General features: G+C 39.3%; 1 protein-coding gene across 1 annotated transcript in view; it reads left to right on the forward strand.

Annotated features, from left to right (window-relative positions):
• The window catches only part of LOC130357485 (granulocyte-macrophage colony-stimulating factor receptor subunit alpha-like), a 139,396-nt gene extending 117,094 nt beyond the window's left edge, over window positions 1-22,302 (forward strand). The window contains exons 10-13 of the mRNA XM_056560184.1: window positions 12,375-12,519; window positions 14,013-14,109; window positions 15,634-15,718; window positions 22,197-22,302. Coding sequence (XP_056416159.1) covers window positions 12,375-12,519; window positions 14,013-14,109; window positions 15,634-15,718; window positions 22,197-22,289 — 420 coding nt within the window. The 3' untranslated portion in view covers window positions 22,290-22,302. The remainder of the gene's footprint in view (window positions 1-12,374; window positions 12,520-14,012; window positions 14,110-15,633; window positions 15,719-22,196) is intronic.
• Window positions 22,303-22,519: the final 217 nt, after the last annotated feature.

The raw sequence follows: 22,519 nt of genomic DNA on the forward strand, positions 1-22,519 counted from the left end.
CTGGCCAAACAGCGCAGAACAGTCGCTGGTGGCACGGACCGCATACATGCCCCAAAAAGTGGGGAAAAAAAACACCTACTTTATTGCAGTAAAATAAAAAAAAGGACTACACGTACACTGCACTATACACTGAAATAATAACATTAAGTGGACACACTATACATTTACACACACTTACCATCCCCCCAACCCACCCCCCCATAAAATTAAAATGGTCACATCTGGGGGATATCATGGAGGCTTTGTAAGTGCCACATGTCCCCTTCCCTTCCGAGTCCTACCATGTCCCCTTCCCTTCCGTGGCCTACCATGCGCCTGCAGGGAACTTTACATCCACATATGGAGTATTTCCATACTTGGGAGATATTGGGTTACAAATCTTGAGAGAGTTTTTCTCCTTTTACTTCTTGGAAAAATAAAAAAAATTGTGACAACATGTTACGACAACATGTTCGTGTAAAAAAATGGAGATTTTGACTTTTCACCTCCCCTTTTTGCTATTCCTATGAAACACCTAAAGGGTTAACAAACTTTATGAATGTCTTTTTGAAAACTTTGAGGGATGAAGTTTTATTTAGGGGGGGGGGGTTCTAACATTAGGGCCCCTCAAATCCACTTCAAACTGAACTGGTCCCTGAAAAATTGGAGATTTTCCTACCCTTGGTGACAGAAAAAATAGATTTTATGAAAGACAGGAGACGAACATGCAACAAATACTTCTTTGCTGGACTCAGCAGCGAAACAGTTAAATACAGAATATAAGCAAAAAACTTGAAAGTGCAACCAAGTGTGCTCAGGTGATATAACCAGGTGAAACCGTAGCTCCTCCTCTTTCTTTGTATAATCAACAGAAAAAAAAAACAGTTATAAGTCTCAATATAAATATGAGAGAGTAGAGTACATCCATAGTAACTAGAACAGGATTGAAGACTTGTACAGGAATCATCCGTGTAGTCTATTATGCTAGGAAATAATGTACAAACAATTAATATAAGGGGAGGGTAATATGGGAGGGATAATGTCCGTCTCCTGTCTTTCATAAAATCCCTATTTTCTGTCACCAAGGGTAGGAAAATCTCCAATTTTATGTCAAGACAGGAGACTTCCATTATGCAAGTTTAAAGCTTAATAATATGTACAACATGATACAACATATTACACATATATAAAAGTCAAATATAATAAACATTTTATGAGACACATAGAAACATGAGGCTCAGGTCGTAAGTAGAAGGTTTTAAAGACAGACTCAGAAGACCATTTGGCCGCTTTAAGAAGATCAGAGAGAGAACCTCCTGTCTGAATAATTTTTGTAGAGACTGCGCCTCTAGTAGAAAGAGTGTTAAAAGTGGATATATCAATCCCTGCAAGGGACATGGATTGTTTGATCTATTTAGCCAGAGTTGGAGAAGAAACCAGTAAGTGAGGTTTACAGTAGGACATGAGAAGTTGTGGAGAGGAAAGATGACAGAGATTTTGAGTTCTGGATTCGTAAGATTTGAGGCATCGGACTACACATAGTTTTTCTTGTAACGGAAGCAGGAAAAAATACTTTGTGAATATTTGTTTTAGTACGTCTATGTAGCTTGAAAATGACACCTTGGGGAGTATACTGTCTGTGGGATATGTCTAAAGCTTTGACATCGGATACCCTTTTGATGGAAATAAGGCAAAGAAGGGCCGTGAGTTTAAAGGATAAACATTTTAATGATAAAGAATCATTATCAACCCAAGATGTGAATAAAGAAAGTAGAATATTTACATCCTAGTGTTGAGATATTTGGGTTGAGGAGGACGTTTGAATCGAATGCACTTAAGTAGTTTACATATTAAAGGATGTTTTCCTATAGCGATAGAATGAAAAGGAGCATGGTAAAAGGAGATGGCAGAGCGATAAAGATTTAGTGTTCTGTAAGTTTTGCCAGCATCAAAAGATGCTGATAGGAAATTTTGAATGTGGACAATAGGTGCATGAAAGGGATCCAAGTCCCGTTGTGAGCACCAATGAACCCATATTCTCCAGGCTGATCTGTAAGCAGATCTGGTAACTGGAGTCCAGGCTTCTGATAGGATGTCTCTAGTTGATTGACAAATGTCTGAGTCAATTGAGATTGACCTGAAATCTTCCATGCCACCAGAGAAAGCTGGTTCGAAAGGATTAGCGGATGTGGATTCCCAGCAGGATCCAGAAGAAGAGAAGGGAATGATGGAATGATTCTTGGAATGTCTAAAAACATTTACAGAAATTCTGGGAACCACGATTGAGCTGGCCAGAGAGGGGTGATTAGAATCAGAGTTGCACCTTGAATCGATGTTTGTAGGAGAACTCTGGGAATTAAAGTGAAAGGAGGGAATGCATACAGTATTCCTGGGGGCCAAATCTGAAGGTGGGCATAGATACCTAGAGCTTCCAGATCGGGATGCCAGCTGAAAAAATGTGGGATTTGTCGATTAAGACGAGAAGCAAAGAGGTCTAATTGAAGGGTCCAATTTCCAATCACTGGAATCTTTCAGGTGATGAGAATTCCAATATGCCACTGAATTGGAAAGACATGAGAGATATTCTGGTTTCAGAATAATTTCCCTATCTAAACAAACATGGCAAAATTCTTTGGTGTTGTCGGCTAAGAGTGTCGACTTCTGACGATATTTGAATCTCGTCTGAATAACCAAGGCCTTCCTTCAAATGTTGGATCTTCAAACGTTGGAGAGCCCTGTAATGTAGAGGAGCAGGGAAAATAGCTTGAATTGAGGCAGAAAGTAAGCCCACAATTCTGGCTACAGAGCGTAGAGATATTTAATCCTTGTTGAGAAGACATCGGATTTCCTTTTAAATAGTTTTTAGCTTTTTTGATGGTAGGCTTAAAAGAGCTGATTGAGTGTTTATCAGAAATCCCAAGAATTCTAGTTCTTGAGAGGGGATAAGAATGGATTTTTGAAATTTATCAGAAATCTGAGATCGGATAGGAGAGATAGTGTCCAATTCTTGTGAAGACGTCCAAGAGATGTGGAATGAGCCATGATCAATATGTCGTCTAGATATATTATAAGAGGAACACTGCGAGATCTCAAAGCAGCCAAAGCAGGTGAAACACCACGTGACTGAAGACAGTCCAAATGGAAGGAAGGTAAACTGCCATTTTTGGTCTCGCCAAATGAATTGAAGAAAGATTTGAGAAGAAAGATGAATGGGAACGGTCAGATAGGCATCCCTGAGATCGATTTTTATCAGCCAATCTCCTAGTATTAGCATATTTCTTAAGAGATGGATGTCCTCTATCTTGAAATGTTGATAACGGACAAAAATGTGTAATAATTTTAGATTTATTACTGGTCGGTAACCTCCATCTTTCTTTTTCACTAGAAAAAGGTTGCTGACAAAACCTGGAGAGTGGAGTAGTACTGGACAAATAGCATTTTTTGAAAAAAGGTCTTTAATCTCCTCCTCTATCAGAAATTGATCCTCCAGAGAAAAAAAGAATTGGATGAGGAGGATGATATTGGATGTGATTTGATACAAATTCTATTTGGCATCCCATGATTGAGTTGAGAATCCAGTGGTCGGAAGAAATCATACCCCAATTGTGGGAAAAATGAATGAGTCTTCCGCCCACTGGAAGATGGGAAAAAGGATGTTGCGGTTTGCTTACCTGTTAGAGGTCTGGAACGGGATGCAGACAATCCTCTTTGCCCTCTAGTCCTCCATGGTCATCCCGATAGGGGAAGAACGGGGTGCTTTGATAGGAAGGGGCTGTATAGGAAGATCTATCTGTTTGGAAAGAACCTCTGTGAGGGGGTCTATAGTGGGAGGAATGGCTGGGGTAACGACCCCGTCTTTTCCCAGCCCTTTTGAAAAGCTTATTGGTAGAGAAGACATGTTTTAAGGAGGTTTGTACCTTGTCCAACGAAGCAAACAGCCCCACGTATTTACTTATTTCTTTTATAAATTGTTCACCGAACAATAACCCATCGGTGGGAGTGGATGGTTCAGAATTAGCTAGGTGGGTAAGTTGGGGGTCTAGTTTGAGAAAGATAGACCTCCTACATTCGGTACATAGTGCAGCATTTGCATTCCCGAAGAAACAAATAGCACGCTGAGCCCAAACTCTTAATGTGTTGACATCAATAGGTTTTCCTGAGGCAATGGATTCCTCCAACAAGTCTTAATAGATCTAGGAACTTGTCTTGGCAGGCTCTAATTAAGTCCTAATAGATCTAGGAACTTGTCTTGGCAGGCTCTTATTGAGCGGTCTATACCCTTTTTTGGGTTAGAGCCAGACTTAAGCATATATCTGACTTGTATGGGATCTAGTTCAGGGGTCTGATCTGCATTTGATGCCAGTGTAGGACATGGGCATTCAGCCCTGAGCTTATTGCGGGCCTTTCTGTCTAGACCCTTTTTAATCCAGTTATTCAGGAACTGGGCAACATAAGGTTTGGGCACCCAATCTCCCGACCTGGGATGTTTTATGTGGGAGGGATCAATGAATGAGATGCCGGAACTGTCTAAAATGGTGGTATCCTTGGAAGTACCGTCATCAAAGTCAATATTACTTCCCTCAGTGTCCTCAGGACAAAAAGAAGGGTCATCATTTTCAGAATACTCTGAATCCCAGGAGTCATCGTTTATCTCCAGAAAAGAATTGGGCTTATTTCTAGAAGAGGCTTTCTGTCCCCGTTTGGTGGATACCTCCTCACGGGTAGAGGGTTGTGTGTGCCCTTTTTTAGTGTGGCTACTATGTGGTTGCAAGCCTTCAGTAGGGTCTTGACTAGTATGTGTAATGACCTATTTTTCTTTGAATATGGGAAGATTGGTCGTCATCATGAAACCGCCTCTTAAAAGTAGCTATTTTAGATTTAATAATGCCCTTTGGAAGGGGTGTTGTAGAGTCGTCCGCTGACAAAAATATATCAGTGGATGTAGATGTCCCATCCTGGGTAGGTTTCTGTGCACTAGATTGGGCTATAGCAATATTAACTGATTTAGTTATAGAGTCATGCATGGTAGCCATGACATTTATTATGCCTGACTGGACTGAGCGGGACACTGATTGGTCAACTAGATCTTGTAGTTGGTCCCCTGCTAAAAATGTGCAGTCCTTAGTTTGGGATTGATCAGAAGACATTATGATAAATGTCAAGTATGTATATATTTTTATATATATATATTTAATAAATTCATGTATATAATATTTTTTTAAATAGAATAATAAATTTATATATATATATATATATATATAATTAATAGTAGTAATAATTAATTTAATGAACTAAATAGGGTAAGATGCAAAATTCCTCAACAAGTTGAGAAGTTTGCTGAGGTAAAAAAAATATACATATACTTTATATAATATGATAGACAACTGTAATGATGAAAAACTGACAGTAGGGGGCAGAGAAGCACTAGAGAATGACCGGAGTGAGGAGAAAAGACTGCTGAATGAGAGCCGTAAATCCCCACTGTTACAGACGAGAGGAGGTGCCGCACCTGTCACAGAAGGGTGGGAATACCTCAGTTGAGCACAAACTGAAAGAGCAAATCTCGCGAGACGCAGTAATTACAACTGCGTCAGTGCAAGCAGGGAAGAGCACGCGCTGGTAACAGGAGGCGCGAGCTGAGGCTTAACTACTGGAAAAGGTAGGAATAAAATGAGAATGGAGAAAACCGAGGATATTATCAAGGAGGGAGAATAAAGAATAGGAAATAATATATATTTAAAGAAAAACAGGACAATAGCAAGCTATTGGAAAAAAGTAATGAACGGAAGAAAACCTGTTAAGATAAGGGGATAATGATAATAGAAGAGAGACAATTATATGTAAATAATAATGAAGAATAGCAAGAAATAAAAATCCGGAATATATAATTATTAACACAATACAGAATTAATACACCTATCTTGTCTGCTGAGCAGCAAAGAAAGAGGAGGAGCTATGGTTTCACCTGGTTATATGACCTGAGCTCTAGGCTAATTGATCACCTTATATGTGCAGCACACTTTGTTGCACTTTCAAGTTTTTCGCTTATATTCTGTATTTAACTGTTTCGCTGCGGAGTCCAGTAAAAAAGGATTTATTGCATAATGGAAGTCTCCTGTCTTGACATAAAATTCAGATAAAAAAAAAAACTTTATGAAAAAGTGGAAAATTGCTGCTAAACTTTGAAGCTCTCTAATGTCTTCAAAAAGTAAGAGCAGATCTACCTTCTGATGCCAACATATTGTATAAGTGAATCAATATTTCATTTATTTGGTTTGACCATTCTCCTTTTAAGCAGAATATTTAAAAAAATATATATAGCCACAAAAAAGAAAGAAAATCCGGCACTGCTATATCATCCTAAAAATTCCACTGTCAGTATACTGTGTCTGCTGACTACCAAAGTAGGCTCACTGTGTGTGGTGCTACATGCTGGTCAAGTAATAGTAGTCACATCACTAAAAGATAAGAAAAAGAAAGATTGCGGAGCAGCTCACCAGGTCCTAGTACTTGAGGTGTCGGATGTCACATTGCGGTCAGGCACATCAAGGTCAGGCATCAGGAGGACGGGGAGGCTGTGATGGTATGGGGGGAATCAGACGTCAGGGTCACAGCCGTATCGCACCGTTCGGTGCTTCGTCAGGCCCCTGTGACCATCTTAGGAAAGGGAAGGCATCCCGACCTGTCAAGAACTTGTTCTTGACAGGTCGGGATGCCTTCCCTTCACTAAGATGGCACACGCCACGCCGTTTCCCAGCAGTGCGCATGTCAGGAAATCTGACGTGCGCTATGCAATGCGAGGGGATGGGCGCAGTGAATTGAATTTGTACCTGATTGGTAGTTTGACTTTGACATGCGTAGCAACTACTATGCCCCGCTCAATCTGCATGGCATTAGCCCGCGAACCTGCTCCGTTGGGTAAGTGCCTCTACATGTATAATATGTAAATATGAATATGTGTGTATCTCAAGTTTCCGCCCACATCACCTACACAGGGAGGAATCACCAATGTAGAACACCAGTATCACTATTGAACCACTGATGTATGGATCACTGTCTATATATCATATCTTGTATATGTCTTGATTTTCACACTGATGTTTATAATCATGTAATCACCATATTTATTTAAACTGCACTGAGGGTTACTCATTTGAGCTTGAGAAAGGCGACGAGGAAGTCGCAGAAACGTTGCTCTGTCTACACTGATGTAATAAACCACCACTTTTTTTTGCACCTTATACTTTGTGTGCTGCTGTTACTTTGGATTTATATTATTGGGATCCCGGCACCAAGGCTCCTACCTGTCTTACTCCGTTTGGTTGTGCTGCTCTCCTGGGAATTTATTAGAAAGATAGATAGATAGATTGATAGATAGATAGATAGATGTGCAATAAATATGCACAAACAAAAGAAATGGCCATTGACTGTTCTTTTCCATCTGACCCACGCCATCATGACAATTTCTTCCAGCCACAACTCTTCACTGCAGAACCTGCGAAACAAAAATATAAGGCTCTACACTTTTCCAACATCAGCCTCCCTTTTTCCCCACAAATGCCTCTAGACTCCCACACATACAATTGGGGAGATTTATCAAAACCTGTGGAGAGCAAAAATTTACTTGTTGCCCATAGCAATCAATAAGATTTTTTTTATTTTTTTTTTGGCCTTTTTAAAAATGTAAGTAGCAATCTGACTGGTTGCTATGGGTAACTGGTAAGCTTTTCCTCTCCACAGGTTTTGATAAAACTCTCCAAATTTTTCCAACACCTCACAAGCACACACACACCCAAATACCTCCAGCCTCATCCAAATGCCTTCAGCCTCACCCACATGCATTGTCTCCAGTCTTACCCATATGCAATGCCTCCAGCCTCACCCACACAAAATACCTCCAGCCTTACCTACATGCAATACCTCCAGCCTCACCCAAATTCCTTTAGCTTCACGCACACACAATGACTTCAGTCTGTTGGTAGGATGCTTGGCCATGGTCTCCCTACTTTTAGAGGTGTAAAGGAGTACAGGGGTGCATAGATGTAATGGGGTATCAGAGGGGTGTAGAGAGGTGTACATGGGTGACAGAGGGGTGTAGGGAGGGGAACATGGGTGACAGGGAGTAGAGGGTGTACAGGAATAACAGAGTGGTGACAAAGGGGTGGACAGGTAACAAGGGGTGGACATGGGTGACAGAGGGGTGGACGTATGACATGGGGTGGACAGGGGTGACAGAGGGGTGGTTGGTTAAGAGTTGGGTGGACAGAGAGGTGGATTTTTACAGGAATGTGGACAGGAGTGACAGAAAGGTGTAAAGGGATGATAGGAGGTGGACGGGGTAGCGGGGTGGACAGAGGGTTTGATAGGAGGTGGACAGGGGTGACAGAGGGGTGGACGGGTGACATGAGAGTGGACAGGGGTGACAGAGAGGTGGACAGGGCCAGAGGAGGATAAAGAGGGGAATGGAGCAGCAACCCCTTTCCAGTGTGTGCATTCCCCTCCTGGCACATGCATGCATTGCCTCTCTGGCCTGCAGAGCCAGACTGGCCTACCGGGATACCGGGAAAATTCCTGGTAGGCCGACTGCCCAGTGGGTCTGGCTTCTGTTACTACATAAAGGGGGCTTGTGCTATTACTACTATCTTAATGTGACTAATGCTGTTACTACCTAAAGGGGTCTTCTGCTATTACTACTACCTAAAGGGGACTGCTGCTGTTACTACAAATAGGAGGCTTCTGCTATTACTACTAACTTAATGTGAATGCTGCTGTCACTTACGAAAGGGGGCTGCTGATATTACTTTGTAAAGGGGACCTACTACTACTATATGGGGGGGGAGCTTTGCTGCTATTACTGAGTAAAGGCTACCACCTGAATGGGGCTTCTTATACTACAGCCTAAAGGAGGCTACTGATACTACTGCCTAAAGGGGGCTGCTACTATTACTACTACTTAAAGGGGGCTGCTAATTCCACTACCTCAATGGGGCTGCTGATACTAATGCCTAAAGGGGGTTGTTTCTGCTTCTACTATCTAAAGAAGGGCTGCTATTACCATTACCTAAAGAGGGCTGCTACTACTACTACTACTACTACCTAAAATGGGATACTACTATTACCTAAAGTGGACTGCTTCTGTTACTACAAATAGGAGGCACCTGCTATTACTACGAACTTAATGTGAATGCTGCTGTCACTTCTGAAAGGGGGCTGCTGTTATTACTTTCTAAAGGGGGCTGCTGATTATTACTTCGTAAAGGGGACCTACTACTACTATATGGGGGGGGGGGGGTGGTGCTATTACTGACTAAAGGCTGCCACCTGAATGGGGCTTCTTATACTATTGCCTAAAGGAGGCTACTGATACTACTGCCTAAAGGGGGCTGCTACTATTACTACTACTTAAAAGGGGCTGCTAATTCTACTGCCTCAATGGGGCTGCTGATACTACTGCCTAAAGGGGGTTGTTTCGGCTTCTACTATCTAAAGAAGGGCTGCTATTACCATTACCTAAAGAGGGCTGCTACTACTACTACCTAAAATGGGATACTACTATTACCTAAAGTGGGCTGATGCTGCTACTACTACTCAAAGGGGAACTGCTGCTACTACTAAATTGGGTGGCTGCAACTATATGCAGTGAGGCTACTATCTACAATGGGACTTACCTACAGTGAGTAAACCCTACTTATAGGAGACTACTACTGCCTACAAGGGGAAGCTATCTACACGGGGACCTACCTATTTGTGTCACATCCATAATGATGGAAACCATATGAAGGGACCTGTCAACCTACTGGAGCGAATTATCTGCCTAATGAGGGGAGGGGGTACCTACCTACTCAACCCCAATCCACATATCTACCCACTCTACTTAGTAAGGAGGAAACAGCTGGTTCTGGGAAAACCTGGCGAGGCTACCACAGAACTCCGGCAGAAAAATCTGATTTCGGCTATAAGGCGCACACCCGAGAGTTGTGTACAAAAGCAGGCTTTATTATTTCATAAAACATGCAGGATAAATGGGACAACGCGTTTTAAAGGTTCACTTGCAATATGTATCGTTCACTATTGCCTAACATAATACTTAACATTAGCTTCTGCTGCCATCTACTGACCATTTGTTGCAACTCCTTTTACCCCCACTGCTGGTTTCATTGATTAGCAGCTTTGTTCTCTTTCCCATGCCAATTAACATACTATTGACTCATATCACTATATATGGGGACCTTGTTAACCCAGTGACACAGTTCTATCCATCATCATCAACAAACCACAAGCGAGTTAAAAACAATTTCTCCCGTTCACCAGCGACGGGACTCAACCCAGCTCACAAGTCCCCCATCCACTACACAGCCAGACACCCCTCTGTGTATCAATTCTACTCTGCCACTCTCACTTGCTTAGGCTGTAAAAAGCCCATTATAATCAATAGGCAAAATTTCAGTGTGTTATACCTACACAGTACTCAATTTCTACAGCGCACGATCCTATACCCAGGACCAGGGGGTGGGATTTAACTCCCCCCCCCCCCCCCTGACTCAGTGATCAACAATTTTTGAATTTTCAATCCTGTATATATACATGGGGATGTTGTATGTTAAGGGCCTGAAGAAGGATGAACCTTTGAAACGCGTTGTCCCATTTATCCTGCATGTTTTATGAAATAATAAAGCCTGCTATTGTACACAACTCTCGGATGTGTGCCTTATAGTCGAAATCAGATTTTTCTGCCGGAGTTCTGCGGTAGCCTCGCCAGGTTTTCCCAGAACCAGCTGTTTCCTCCATGTATATTCTTACTTTGGACAACTGTCCAATCTATTACAATTAGGATTCATTGCACTATATTGCGCCATCTCTGCTTTTCTTCCCCTCTCCCACTCTACTAAGTAGGAAACTAAGAGGGATATTATTACTGTATAGAGCAATATAAGTGCTGGAAAAGTGCGGAGTCTAAAATGTTTGGCAGGTTCTGTGGAGACGAATTGTGGCTGCAAGAACATGTCATGGCAGTCTGGGCCAGATGGAGAAGAAAAAGGAAAATGAAGGACTCCAGTTAGAGAAGACATCACCTGATGTAACTGTATGTAATCACTTATATTGTCTGCAGAGTATATGTGCCTATGTATAGCTTATATCTACCACTATACTATATTTTCACTGTATGGGGGTAATATTTCCTCCATGTATAGTGGTATTACTGGTAATATTGGTCTCAGTATACAGGATTTGGTCAGTAACAGTATGATGTAATATGTATGGTGATAATATTCATCCTTGTATACTGGTATTATTGGTAATATTGGTCAGTATACAGCAGGGGTCTCAAACTGATGGCCCTCCACATGTTGCAAAACTTCAACTCCCAGCATGCCTGGACATGCACAGACAGCCATTTGCTGCAACTAACACCTGTCGGTAATGCTGGGAGTTGAAGTTTTGCAACATCTGGAGGGTCACCAGTTTGAGACCCCTGGTATACAGGATTTGGTAAGTAACAGTATTGTGGTAGTATGTATGGTGATAATATTCCTCCTTGTATACTGGTAATATTGGTCAGTTAACAGGATTTAGTTAGTAACTGTATGATGGTAATATGTATGGTGATATTTCTCCTTGTATAGTGGCATTATTGGTGACACATATCGTTATAGAGGATTTGGTCAGTTACAGTGAGTGTGAAGGTAATATTTCCTTTCCTCCCAAATGATTGTTACTTGATAAATGTATGACTTATATAGAAGTATACAGTATTATAATGCCTGGGCATGCTCATGCGAGGCACACACAGACTTTTCTTCTTACCGGCTGTGCCGTGAGTTGCAGGCATGCAGAACACAAGGGCAGGACATTTTTAATTATAGCTGGGGCTCCCCAGTTGGGAATCACTTACTTATAGCATAGTCCTGATTTACTATCCGACTTGTTTTGGTAAAGTCTTGCAGCAAAATAAATATGTGCAACAAAATCACCAATTTGCTGCACCAAAATAGTAAATACCTTGAAAAAAATTACTATCATAAAAACCCTACAAAAAAAAACCAACACTTTTAGTAAATCAGGGCCTATGTGTCCATGGCTCCCTCTTCTTACTAACCCAAAGACAAACCCACCATGACTGGAGGATCAGACTGAACTCTTTGTAGTATGTGAGAACCCAGCCTTAAAGCAACACTAACAAATATGAATGAACCAGATCTCCTGTGTAAACTGAGAGATGCAGCATCCGACAGGATAGTCTACTTGCTAGGCTAGTCACATGACACTGTAGTTGGTCCCACAGAGCTCTACTGTCGACACTGCCTCTCCTACTATCAGATATTTTATCACTACACCCTATAAAACTACTATCTATAATAAATCTTTTTTTTTTTTTTACATTTATTTTGTTCCAGAAAATTTACTTGACAGAAGAAAATGTTTATAAAACTACTAAATTCTATCCGAATGAAAAAGTAAATGTTACCATGAGGGTGAAATGGTTTGAATACTGTTCAAACAATGATAAGTGGAGCGCATGGAGCGAGCCAAAGATAATTGGCAAGTAACACTTAATAATATGTGTGGGAATTTAAAGGGTCACTGCCAAACTTTTATATCACATCCAACACAATGGAGGATAGCTTATGATAAGCTATCCTCCCTTGTGTTGCATGTGATATGTGCGTTCTAACAGGGAGTAGTGGAACTCCCAGTACAACGTGTATTATTGCCTACAGAGGCTTACTATCAGGAGCAAGGACACTGTTGCTGATTTAAACACTGCCATAGAGACATAAGAGACATAAGTCTTAAGTTTTCATCGGTTGTGGTCTAACTGCTGTGACCATGATCGATAGCTAGAAATTGCTAGAAGACAAGAATGCTAAGCAATACAAACTTACAATGTCTTGATCAACCACGCTTTTCACTCCTCTTATTTGAACAGTTGGTTGGGGTCTGAACAATGCCTCTTTGAACTGAACTGCTCATTTTATATCAGTCCTATTTCAATGTTTTTAAGCGATGTCAATAAAAGACATTTGTTTGCCATGCCGTTGGAATTTGAACCTTTAATGGTTGCACCATTCTGCAGTAGATTTTTTCTGTTCACATGCTCCATTTGCTGCTTTGGTTCCTGGCCATAGGATTCGTCCAACCTACTGTTGGCCTGCAAGCCTGAGATCTTCCTGACTACCCCAATATAGGGGCAATAGGCCTGCACCCAATTATCTCTACAAGTGAGAGACCACCCTATAGAGGGCTCCGATGGGCTCCCAATACCTCTCAGGATTACACAACGCACTGTCCTCTTCTCTCTGTTTTGTTTCTGTTCTTCTGATCTGGACAGTTCCTGACACAGACAGAGGTGTCAGCAGAGAGCACTGTGGTCAAACTGGAAAGAACTACACAACTTCCTTTGTAGTATACAGCAGCTCATAATATATTTATTTCCACTGGAGTACCCCTTAAGATGATCACTAAGTGCTACTCAACTGGAAAATCCAGCATACAGATATAATTTCTGGGGAAATCTGGTTATAAGTGTTATACCCATGGCATCACCACATGGAAAATTAAATATTAAACAATGCCCACTCAAACCAGTGGGGTGTCAGTGTAATGCAGGACTGGGCAGGTCCTATAGAGAAATAGATATGCTTTTTACATGTTCACCCCTATGCTGAAGAGACTAAAATCTGTTTTTAGGGGATACCCCTTTGTTAACTCGGAATTAACTATTATGCAGTAGAACAAACACAGCCAGCACTCTGTAAACTTAAAATGTCTTCCTTCTTTATTCAACACTTTTCAATTTTACACACATATAGCACAGGAAAAGATCTGATCATGGACCTACATGTTTTAGCCCTGTGCAGGTCGCACTAATGGTAGACTATCAGGTACAAATACCTGTTTTATTTCCTTTTCCACACCCTGTGTAGTCTTCATTTGCTACAGTGCTGCAAATAGTCATATTGTTTTCATACTGATTCGGATCATGTAAACAAATAAATAAAAAACAATGTTAATGTATGTTTTCTTTCTTATAGGATATAATTCTACGCAGTTAACACCACATCACATTTTGATTGTACTAGGAGTAGGCACTGCTATTATTCTCATTGTTCTCATAATCCTGTGTTATAGGTAAAGTATTACTTGGCAATAAATATTGTCCTTCAAGTAAATTATAGTTATAGAGGGTATTATAACTATAGAGGGTATATTTAGATACATCCTAGAAATCTCCAAACACAAATCACAGAATATAATATATTGGATTAAAAATTAAAAGCTATGGACACCTTTGTCCTGATGTTGTTTTTTTATTTTTTATTATTGTTTATTGGTGATTTGTTTCCTGAAGAAAAGCAACTTTCAAAATAGTCTTATTTTGTGTTCAGGTAGAAATTTCTTACCATTTAGTTGCCAGTCAGACAGAATTTCTACTTTCTCAGTGTTAGAGATAACAGCAGGGGGGGGGAAGTGAGTTACACACCAGCTCAGACAGTAGACAGGGGGTGAGAAACCTTGCAGTATAGTTCACATAGCCTGTAAAAAGAGAGAAGAGTAGATAGAAGGCATTTTGCAGGATAGACTCTTATAGGCTGTATACAAGAATAGAGAGAAAATAGAGCTCACACAGCAAGCTGTAGAGCCTTTAGAAGCAAAGCAACATTTAAAGTAAGGACCAATGTGGGAAATGTTTCTAGTACAAATTACTTGACAATGGAAGACATTGCAAATTTGTTTTCACACACTGGTGAATTATAGAAAAATTTGTCCATTCTACTTTATGTTATCACCGTCAGGTGATCAATATTCTGCTCTCCATCTATGGGTTACATAGGGCTTTATTGATATGATCCATTGTTTAAATCTAGACTTAAATGGATACTATGACCCTAGACATGTTATCCCCTATCCAATGGATAGAGGATAACTTGTTTGATCTGGGGCTTCCGGCCACTTCCCTCCCCCCCCCCCCCCCCGCCATGATCTTCTGCCCGGCACTGCCCCGTTATGAACACAGAAGCCTGGGGCTTTCATGTTCGTGAAGTCACGCCATGCCCCCTCCATTCATGTCTATGGGAGGGTGTGTGATGGCTAGTACACAGCCATCAAGCCCCCTTCCATAGACATGAATGGAAAGGGGGGTCAGTTCGCGGGCGAACAGACATATTATCCCCTATATAAAGAATAGGTGATAATATGCCTAGTGGCAGAGTACCCCTTTAAACAATGGCTCTGTTCACTCCAGTATCATGATTATTGTTTTTTGATGACACAGTATAGTGTCAGACAGATACCAACACCCAATGCTCCACAGACACCACTGCAGCATTAGTCTTCCTGTAAAATCTACTGGAATATGTAGTGCTTCTTTTTTTAGCTTGTCTGCTATAGGTGGAATGACTTTCCCAATACAAGTTATTTTAGCAAACTTGACATCCAAAAAACATTACACTTGATTAACTACATGTTATGTAGAAGCCAATATTTGTTATATGCTATGTAAGTAAGGTCATGAGCAGCCACTAAGGAAAACAAAAGCCTGATAATCCAGAATTCCACAGGTTGGACACAATTATTGGTTGCCACAGACAACCATATTATTAGCATTACATCTCATACCTGCAGTATTCAATATAGTTTTGTTTGGTACTTAAGGTTCAGAATATGGAAAAAACTGTTTCCACAAGTTCCTAAACCATCAATGAAACTGTTTGAAGAAGTTGAAGAAAAAGAAAAGGCAGTAAGTACATGTCATTGTAATATTTTAGTTATTTACCTACATTTCAAGATTAAGACCGTTTATTTTACCAAAAAGGTTCAAAGACAAAAATAATGGTTTAGACCTCTTTTGCATACACTATGGCAAAGGCACATCCAAAGGATCATACAAAGGATACAAGGGCCGACAAACACCAAGTCTTCCTTTCCCATTGCATTAACCTCTTGGGTTCTTTTTTTTTTTTTTCTATAAATGCAACTAGATTCTTGTAACAAATATCACATCTAATAAGACAAAATTTGTTATGTCTGTCAGCCTTAACTACACCTTATTCTGTAGATTATAAAGCTCATCAAATAAAACAATGCCTCCTATTATAGTAGTTCCCCATTACCAAATTGCAAGAGATCACTTGGTGAGTAATATGTCTCCTGTAACATCTTAAATTGAGTTAAAGGGGTACTCCCATGGAAAACTATTTTAATTTTTTTTTTCAAATCTACAGGTGCCAGAAAGATAAACATATTTGTAAATTAGTTATATTACTTCTATTATTCCATGTCAGAAACTGTCTAGAGTAGAAGCAAATCCCCATAACAAGCCTTTCCTGCTCCAGACAGTTTCTGACACGGAGAACACTGTGGTCAAAAGAATAACTCAACTTCCTCTGTGGTATACAGCAGCAGATAAGTACTGGAAGGGTTAAGATGTTTTAATAGAAGTAATTTACAAATCTGTTTAACTTTCTGGCACCAGTTTATTTGTAAAAAAAAAAAAAAAAGTACCCTTTTAACCTATTTTCCTTGTTGATAGACACCAAGTTACTATTCATTAAGATATTAGCCCGGTAAGTTTTTCAACTTTCCCCATCTACATTCTCCATTTATTTTTTAGTTTACCCAGATGATTCTTATACAACTAAGCATTTTAAAAATACTAACAATTTTTAAACATTTACGTAACCCTTTATATTATTTTACTTCAAGATATTATCAAAGCATTTCTTAAAAATGATAAACAGTTATTTCTAACATTAATTTGTAAAGGAGTAATCCCAAGATTAAAAGTTATCACCTACCCAAAGGATAGATGGTAACCAGATGATCAGAGAGGGTCTTCTCTCTAGAACCAATCATGATAATTGAGGTCCCATGTCCTCCAAGTAAATGGAGTGGCAGGGCATCTGCTCATCCATTGCTCCATTCACTCTCTATGGGACTTTTGAACTGTAATTGGCAAATTTTAAAAACCCTATAAATTCTGAATAGAGTAGTTACCAAGCATGTGCGTCTGTTTTATTCACTCAGGTAGGAACCTTGGTTCTTATGATCATGGAGTTTTAAACTAGTAGTGCAAAAGGACCCTTATACCTGGTGCTGCTACTTCTGTGCAATGAAAGAAGGATTTAAAGGCTCCATATGACGTTCCAAGGGATTTATTAAAATAAAATAATCAATAACAAGCATAATGATGGTTTTTGTGGGACACTACCCCCTTTTCAAGCTAATGGGTGGAGTCACACAGTCACATGCTGACACAAGTACACCAAAACATACTACAGATGCATAAAACAAGTACGTAATGAGATGTCATATCAGATGACATCTAGCAGAAATAAAAAAAAAATATGTATATGCAGACAAGAAATTAACACAATCCTACAAGATACTAAACATGTCCCGGTTATATTCAAAGAGAGGCTCGGAATAGGTACGAACGAGGCTTGGACTGCAGTAGCAATAAAAGGTGGAAAAAAGAAAAGAAAGGACTGAACAGAATGTGTAGATAAATACAGCATAAATAAAAGGGCTAAAACAGCATATGCAGATGCAAACCAATTATTAAGCATATGACCATAATATAGATAAAAGGTCCTTCACAAACAGTAAATACTATAAGGTCAAAAAAGTATGTACAATCATAGTGGAAGTTTTAGATAAAATAAGCATATTGTAGACATGGTAACCCATATTATCATTATAGAGAGCATTCAATTAACTCATTCAGACCAGAGGGGGCTAAAGTCGGTAGCATATATATACAGTAGTTCTCTCACTTCCTTAAGGTACTGAACCTCCGTGTGTTATCCTTGGCTATAAATTTAACATTCTAACAGATATATGACATATTGTGAGGCACAATTTAGGAGGGATTAATGTTAAAGACTCCAAGAATGTTATTTGAGGTAAATTGTTTACACTGGTTCTATATTATAGTGCAGCATTAGCACCTAGAATTCACTCATCTATAGCTGCCAAAGGAAGTAAGGAAATTGGATGTCATGGTTTTATTAGATTGAATTTTACTCAGGCCACAATATTCCTTAGAGTCTTACCCCTCCTAAAGTTAATGGCTGGTGTAGAGGGAAGGAGATTACATAAATAGGGATCCTTCAGTAAGATCGCCCAAGGTTTCAATAAAATATGTGGAGAGCTGTATCTGTGCAAAAAAACAGCAGAGCTTCTTATGGGATAGTACGTCTGATGCAGAGAAATGCAGAGTGCTAAGTAAGAAATGAGAAGCGGTTTTGTATGTATAGAAGTATAGAACTCAAGGTTCATCATCACAGTCCACCAATGTTGAACACAGTAACTGCACATTTCAATGAGGGCGCTCCAACACTATAAACTCTGTGAAAGCTTTCAACCAATAAACTCTGGGAAGTTTTTAAACATTTATTTAATACATATGGACATCACAAGTGATGTTGTCAGTCAAGATCTACACCAAACGTCATCAGTATGCGTTTTTCAGCTAGAGGAGAAACATGCCCCAGATCTGTCAATCACTTGTTTTAGCGTTTTTTTCTGCTATAAATACCCTGTGTATCATTTAACCTGTATATGCCATTTTAACATTGAGAAAGAGACAGTGCTAGTCTCGAAACGCGTTTGTTTGTTGGCTCAATAAATGTAAAGTTTCACTAATCCATGTGTACTGTGAAGTCCTTGAACACGGATTGAGCCACTGATGCCCAGATAATTTTTGAAGTTTTATTCTACCATTGCATCAATAAAATATGTTTAATCTGTTTATTCTCCCTGGAGAAGGTAGTAATAAAATTAGACCATCTATTCCCATTGGAACCATTTTTTATGCGTGGCGCAAGACATTCAGACAAAATTAAAACTTTAGCTCGATTAAACGAGGATTCAATCAAAGTCTTGGGATACTTCTTAGACTTGAATTGTGCTATTAAAATCTTTCTTTGTTAAAATATTCTGTAGTGGTTCATTTGCGTTGAATACGTTTAAAATTACCAAATAGGATGTTACATAACCATTGTTTATTGTGTGAGCTGGTTAAGTCAAGATAGTTATTACTATCTACTTTTTGAAAAATTTCTTAGTACACAGAGTATTAGAGCCATCTTGAAAAACAATCACATCGAGAAACTCAGCATGATTTAAAAAGCAGATTGTGTAAAATGCAAACCCCAATAGTTGTCGTTAAGAGACATAAAAAAAAATCCTCAAGTTGGCTGGTATCACCTCCCAATATGAAAAATATATAATTGATAAACCTCTTATAAAATGCACAATGGTTAATGCCACTTTTCTACTATTTGCCTAAAGTTCATAAAGAAACTAAGAAACCACACGGGCGCCCGATCATCTCAGGAATTAACTCATTATCCTCTAACCTTACCTATTATATAGATATTTTATTACAAATGTTTGTTTTTAAGCTACCATCGTACCTCAAGGATACCCAGGATTTTATTAATAATATTTTTGAAGTCCAGTGGAAAGAACAATATACATTAGTGACAATGGATATCACGTCCCTGTATACTGTTATTAACCACGAACTGGGCATTGAAGCCACATCATATTTTTTACAGAAGGATAAAGAGATACCAGAAGCTCAACGCAAGTATGTTTTAAATGGATTACATTTTATACTGACCCATAACTACTTTGAATTCCAGAACCAGATATACACGAGCATATTGGGACAGCTATGGGGTTGAGGGTAGCGCCCAGTTTTGACAATTTATTTGTAGGCTTTTTTGAGGAACACACATCTACCCACACCCACTTTTTAATGATTGTGTATATCGATTATATATTTTTTATATGGGGAGGTGATACCAGCCAACTTGAGGAATTTTTTACATCTATTAACGTCAACAATTGGGTTTGAATTTTACACAATCTGCTTTTAAAAATCATGCTGAGTTTCTGAGCTTACTGAAGGATCCCTATTTATGTGATATTCTTCCCAGCCATTACCTTTAGGAGGGGTAAGAGGAATATTGTGGCCCAAGTAATACTAAATCTAAAAAAAACATGACATCCAATTTTCCTACTTTGGCAGCTATAGATGTGGGAACTCTAGGTGCCAATGTTGCACTATAATAAAGAACCGATGTAAACAATTTACCTAAAAAAAATACACTTGTGCCTCGCAATATGTCATATACTGTATCTGTTAGAATGTCCCTGTGGACTGTAGTATATTGGTTTCATGATATGTTGCCTGAGGGAGGGGATTAACAAATAAAGGCATAATGCTAAAAATGGTTTTCTCTAGCACAGCGTCATGTGAGCCAGTAAAAGAACTCAGATTCTAGTTGTATGACTGTAATCCCTATTGAATTTGAAGGGGTACTCTGGAGGAAAAAACTGATTTGTAAATTACTTTTATATAAAAATCCTAATCCTTCCAGTACTTTTCAGCTGCTGTACGCTCCAAAGAAAGCTCTTTGTCTGACCACAGTGCTCTCTGCTGACACCTCTGTCCTTGTCAGGAACTGTCCAGAGCAGGAGAGGTTTTCTATGTGGATTTTCTCCTCCACTGGACAGTTCCTGACATGGACAGAAGTGTCAGCAGAGAGCAGTGTGGTCAGACAGAAAAGAACAACTAAACATCCTCTGTAGTATACAGCAGCTGTTAAGTACTGGAAGGATTAAGATTTTTAAATAGAAGTAATTTACAAATCTGTGTTACTTTCTGGCAACAGTTGATTCAAAAAAATGCTTTCCACTGAAGTACCCCTTTAAGGAAGCATGAGAACTACTGGATATATAAGCTACATACTTTAGCCCCCTCTGGTCCAAATGAGTTAATTCAATGCTCTCTATAATGATATTATGGGTTACCATGTCTACAGTATGTTATTTGTTTCTGAAACTTCCACTATGATTGTACATACTATTTTCACCTTATAGAATTAAATTTTTTTGTGAAGGACCTTTTATCTATATTATGGTCTTTTACTTGATATTTAGTTTGCATCTACATATGCTGTTTTAGCCCTTTTATTTCTGCTGTATTTATCTACACATGCTGTTCAGTCCTTTTTTTTTCTCCTTTATTGCTACTGCAGGCCAAGCCACTCTTTGAATATAACCGGGACATGTTTAGTATCTAGCAGGATTGTGTTAATGTCTTGTCTGCATGCTAGTTTCATATTACGGTATATAGCATCTCATTACCTTCTTGTTTTATACATCTGTAGTATGTTTTGAAGTGTCAATATGTGACAGTATGACTCCACCCACTAGCTTCTTTGGGTGCCATCTTGATACTATATACTGTATATTACACTGTTTTAATGTTTGTACCTCGTCAATCTACGTCATTGTGCTATTTATTTATTATTTTATTTGACAAATTCCTTGGAACTTCATCTGGAGCCTTTGAATCCTCCTTTTATCAGCCAGAAGTATCAGCGCCAGGTATAAGGGTCCTTTTGCACTACTAGTTTGGAATTTCTACAGGACAGGTTGCTCGTGTTTTCCCGTTACCCTCCAGGCTTAGCAGATATTCCTCCACTGAGTCCGCCAATACGAACATAGGAGTGATAAGCATATTTATCACTGACTTGAAGTGAGCAGCCATGTATTAAAGACGGATGTCTCTATGCTTTTTTTTCTACTGCATTCTTGGGTAATTCACGAGGCGTCGGTGTGCTGTCTTTTTTTCTCTTACCTCCACATATGATCATGGAGGTATCAGTATTTGTACCCCCCCCCCACGATCACCCATTCACTTTCCAGAGAGAAGACAAAGATGGTGTGTTATCCTTACTCTTTCATCTCTTCTCCTTCTCGTTGAGCACTGAGTACACAGCACACAGTCATAAGGCTTCCCATTTCCCTTCCTGGCGATCATGTGATCACTGGGTGATGGGTACCTGCAGGAGCTGATGGCACTCTCTAAAATATACTGTGCATTTTAGTAGGGTATGTTCACACCTGAATCATTCAATTCCATTGTACAGCTTATAGGAGCAGGACAGCAAAATTTGCAGCGGAGATCGATCCATTATATTACAGACATCATTGGAGCTTAATGGATCTCATTATAGATGTCTTCTTTTTTATCATAAGTGCCATTAGTTTTTATCATGTTGCTATTGATTATACCAGACTTAATAGTGCTGCATGTTGCTCTATTTTGCCCAGGATTTTTGATGGAACTTGAACAAAGGCTCTTAACTTTCAATGTAGATGTGAACACAGTCTAACCAAATTGTCTTCTTTGGTTTTAGATGCAAAAAGATTCTGAAACTCAAATCTCATTAATGAAAAAAGAAGAAGAAATCGTATGCTCTTATGTGACTGAAATGCCAGAAAAGCTCTAAATTTATATATATATATATATATATATATATATATATATATATATATATATAAAACTCAATGTGTGTACGTGTGTGTGTGTATGTATGTTCCACAATCACGTCCAAACGGCTAAAGATATTAACATGAAACTTGACACACATGTTACTTATATGTCAACAACAAACATAGGATAGGTGATTTAAACCTTACTCACCCCCATTTTCCAGGGTCAGGGTTTTTGTTTAAAGTC

The sequence above is a fragment of the Hyla sarda genome, chromosome 2 (assembly GCF_029499605.1).
Source record: "Hyla sarda isolate aHylSar1 chromosome 2, aHylSar1.hap1, whole genome shotgun sequence".
Classification (NCBI taxonomy): Eukaryota; Metazoa; Chordata; class Amphibia; order Anura; family Hylidae; genus Hyla; species Hyla sarda.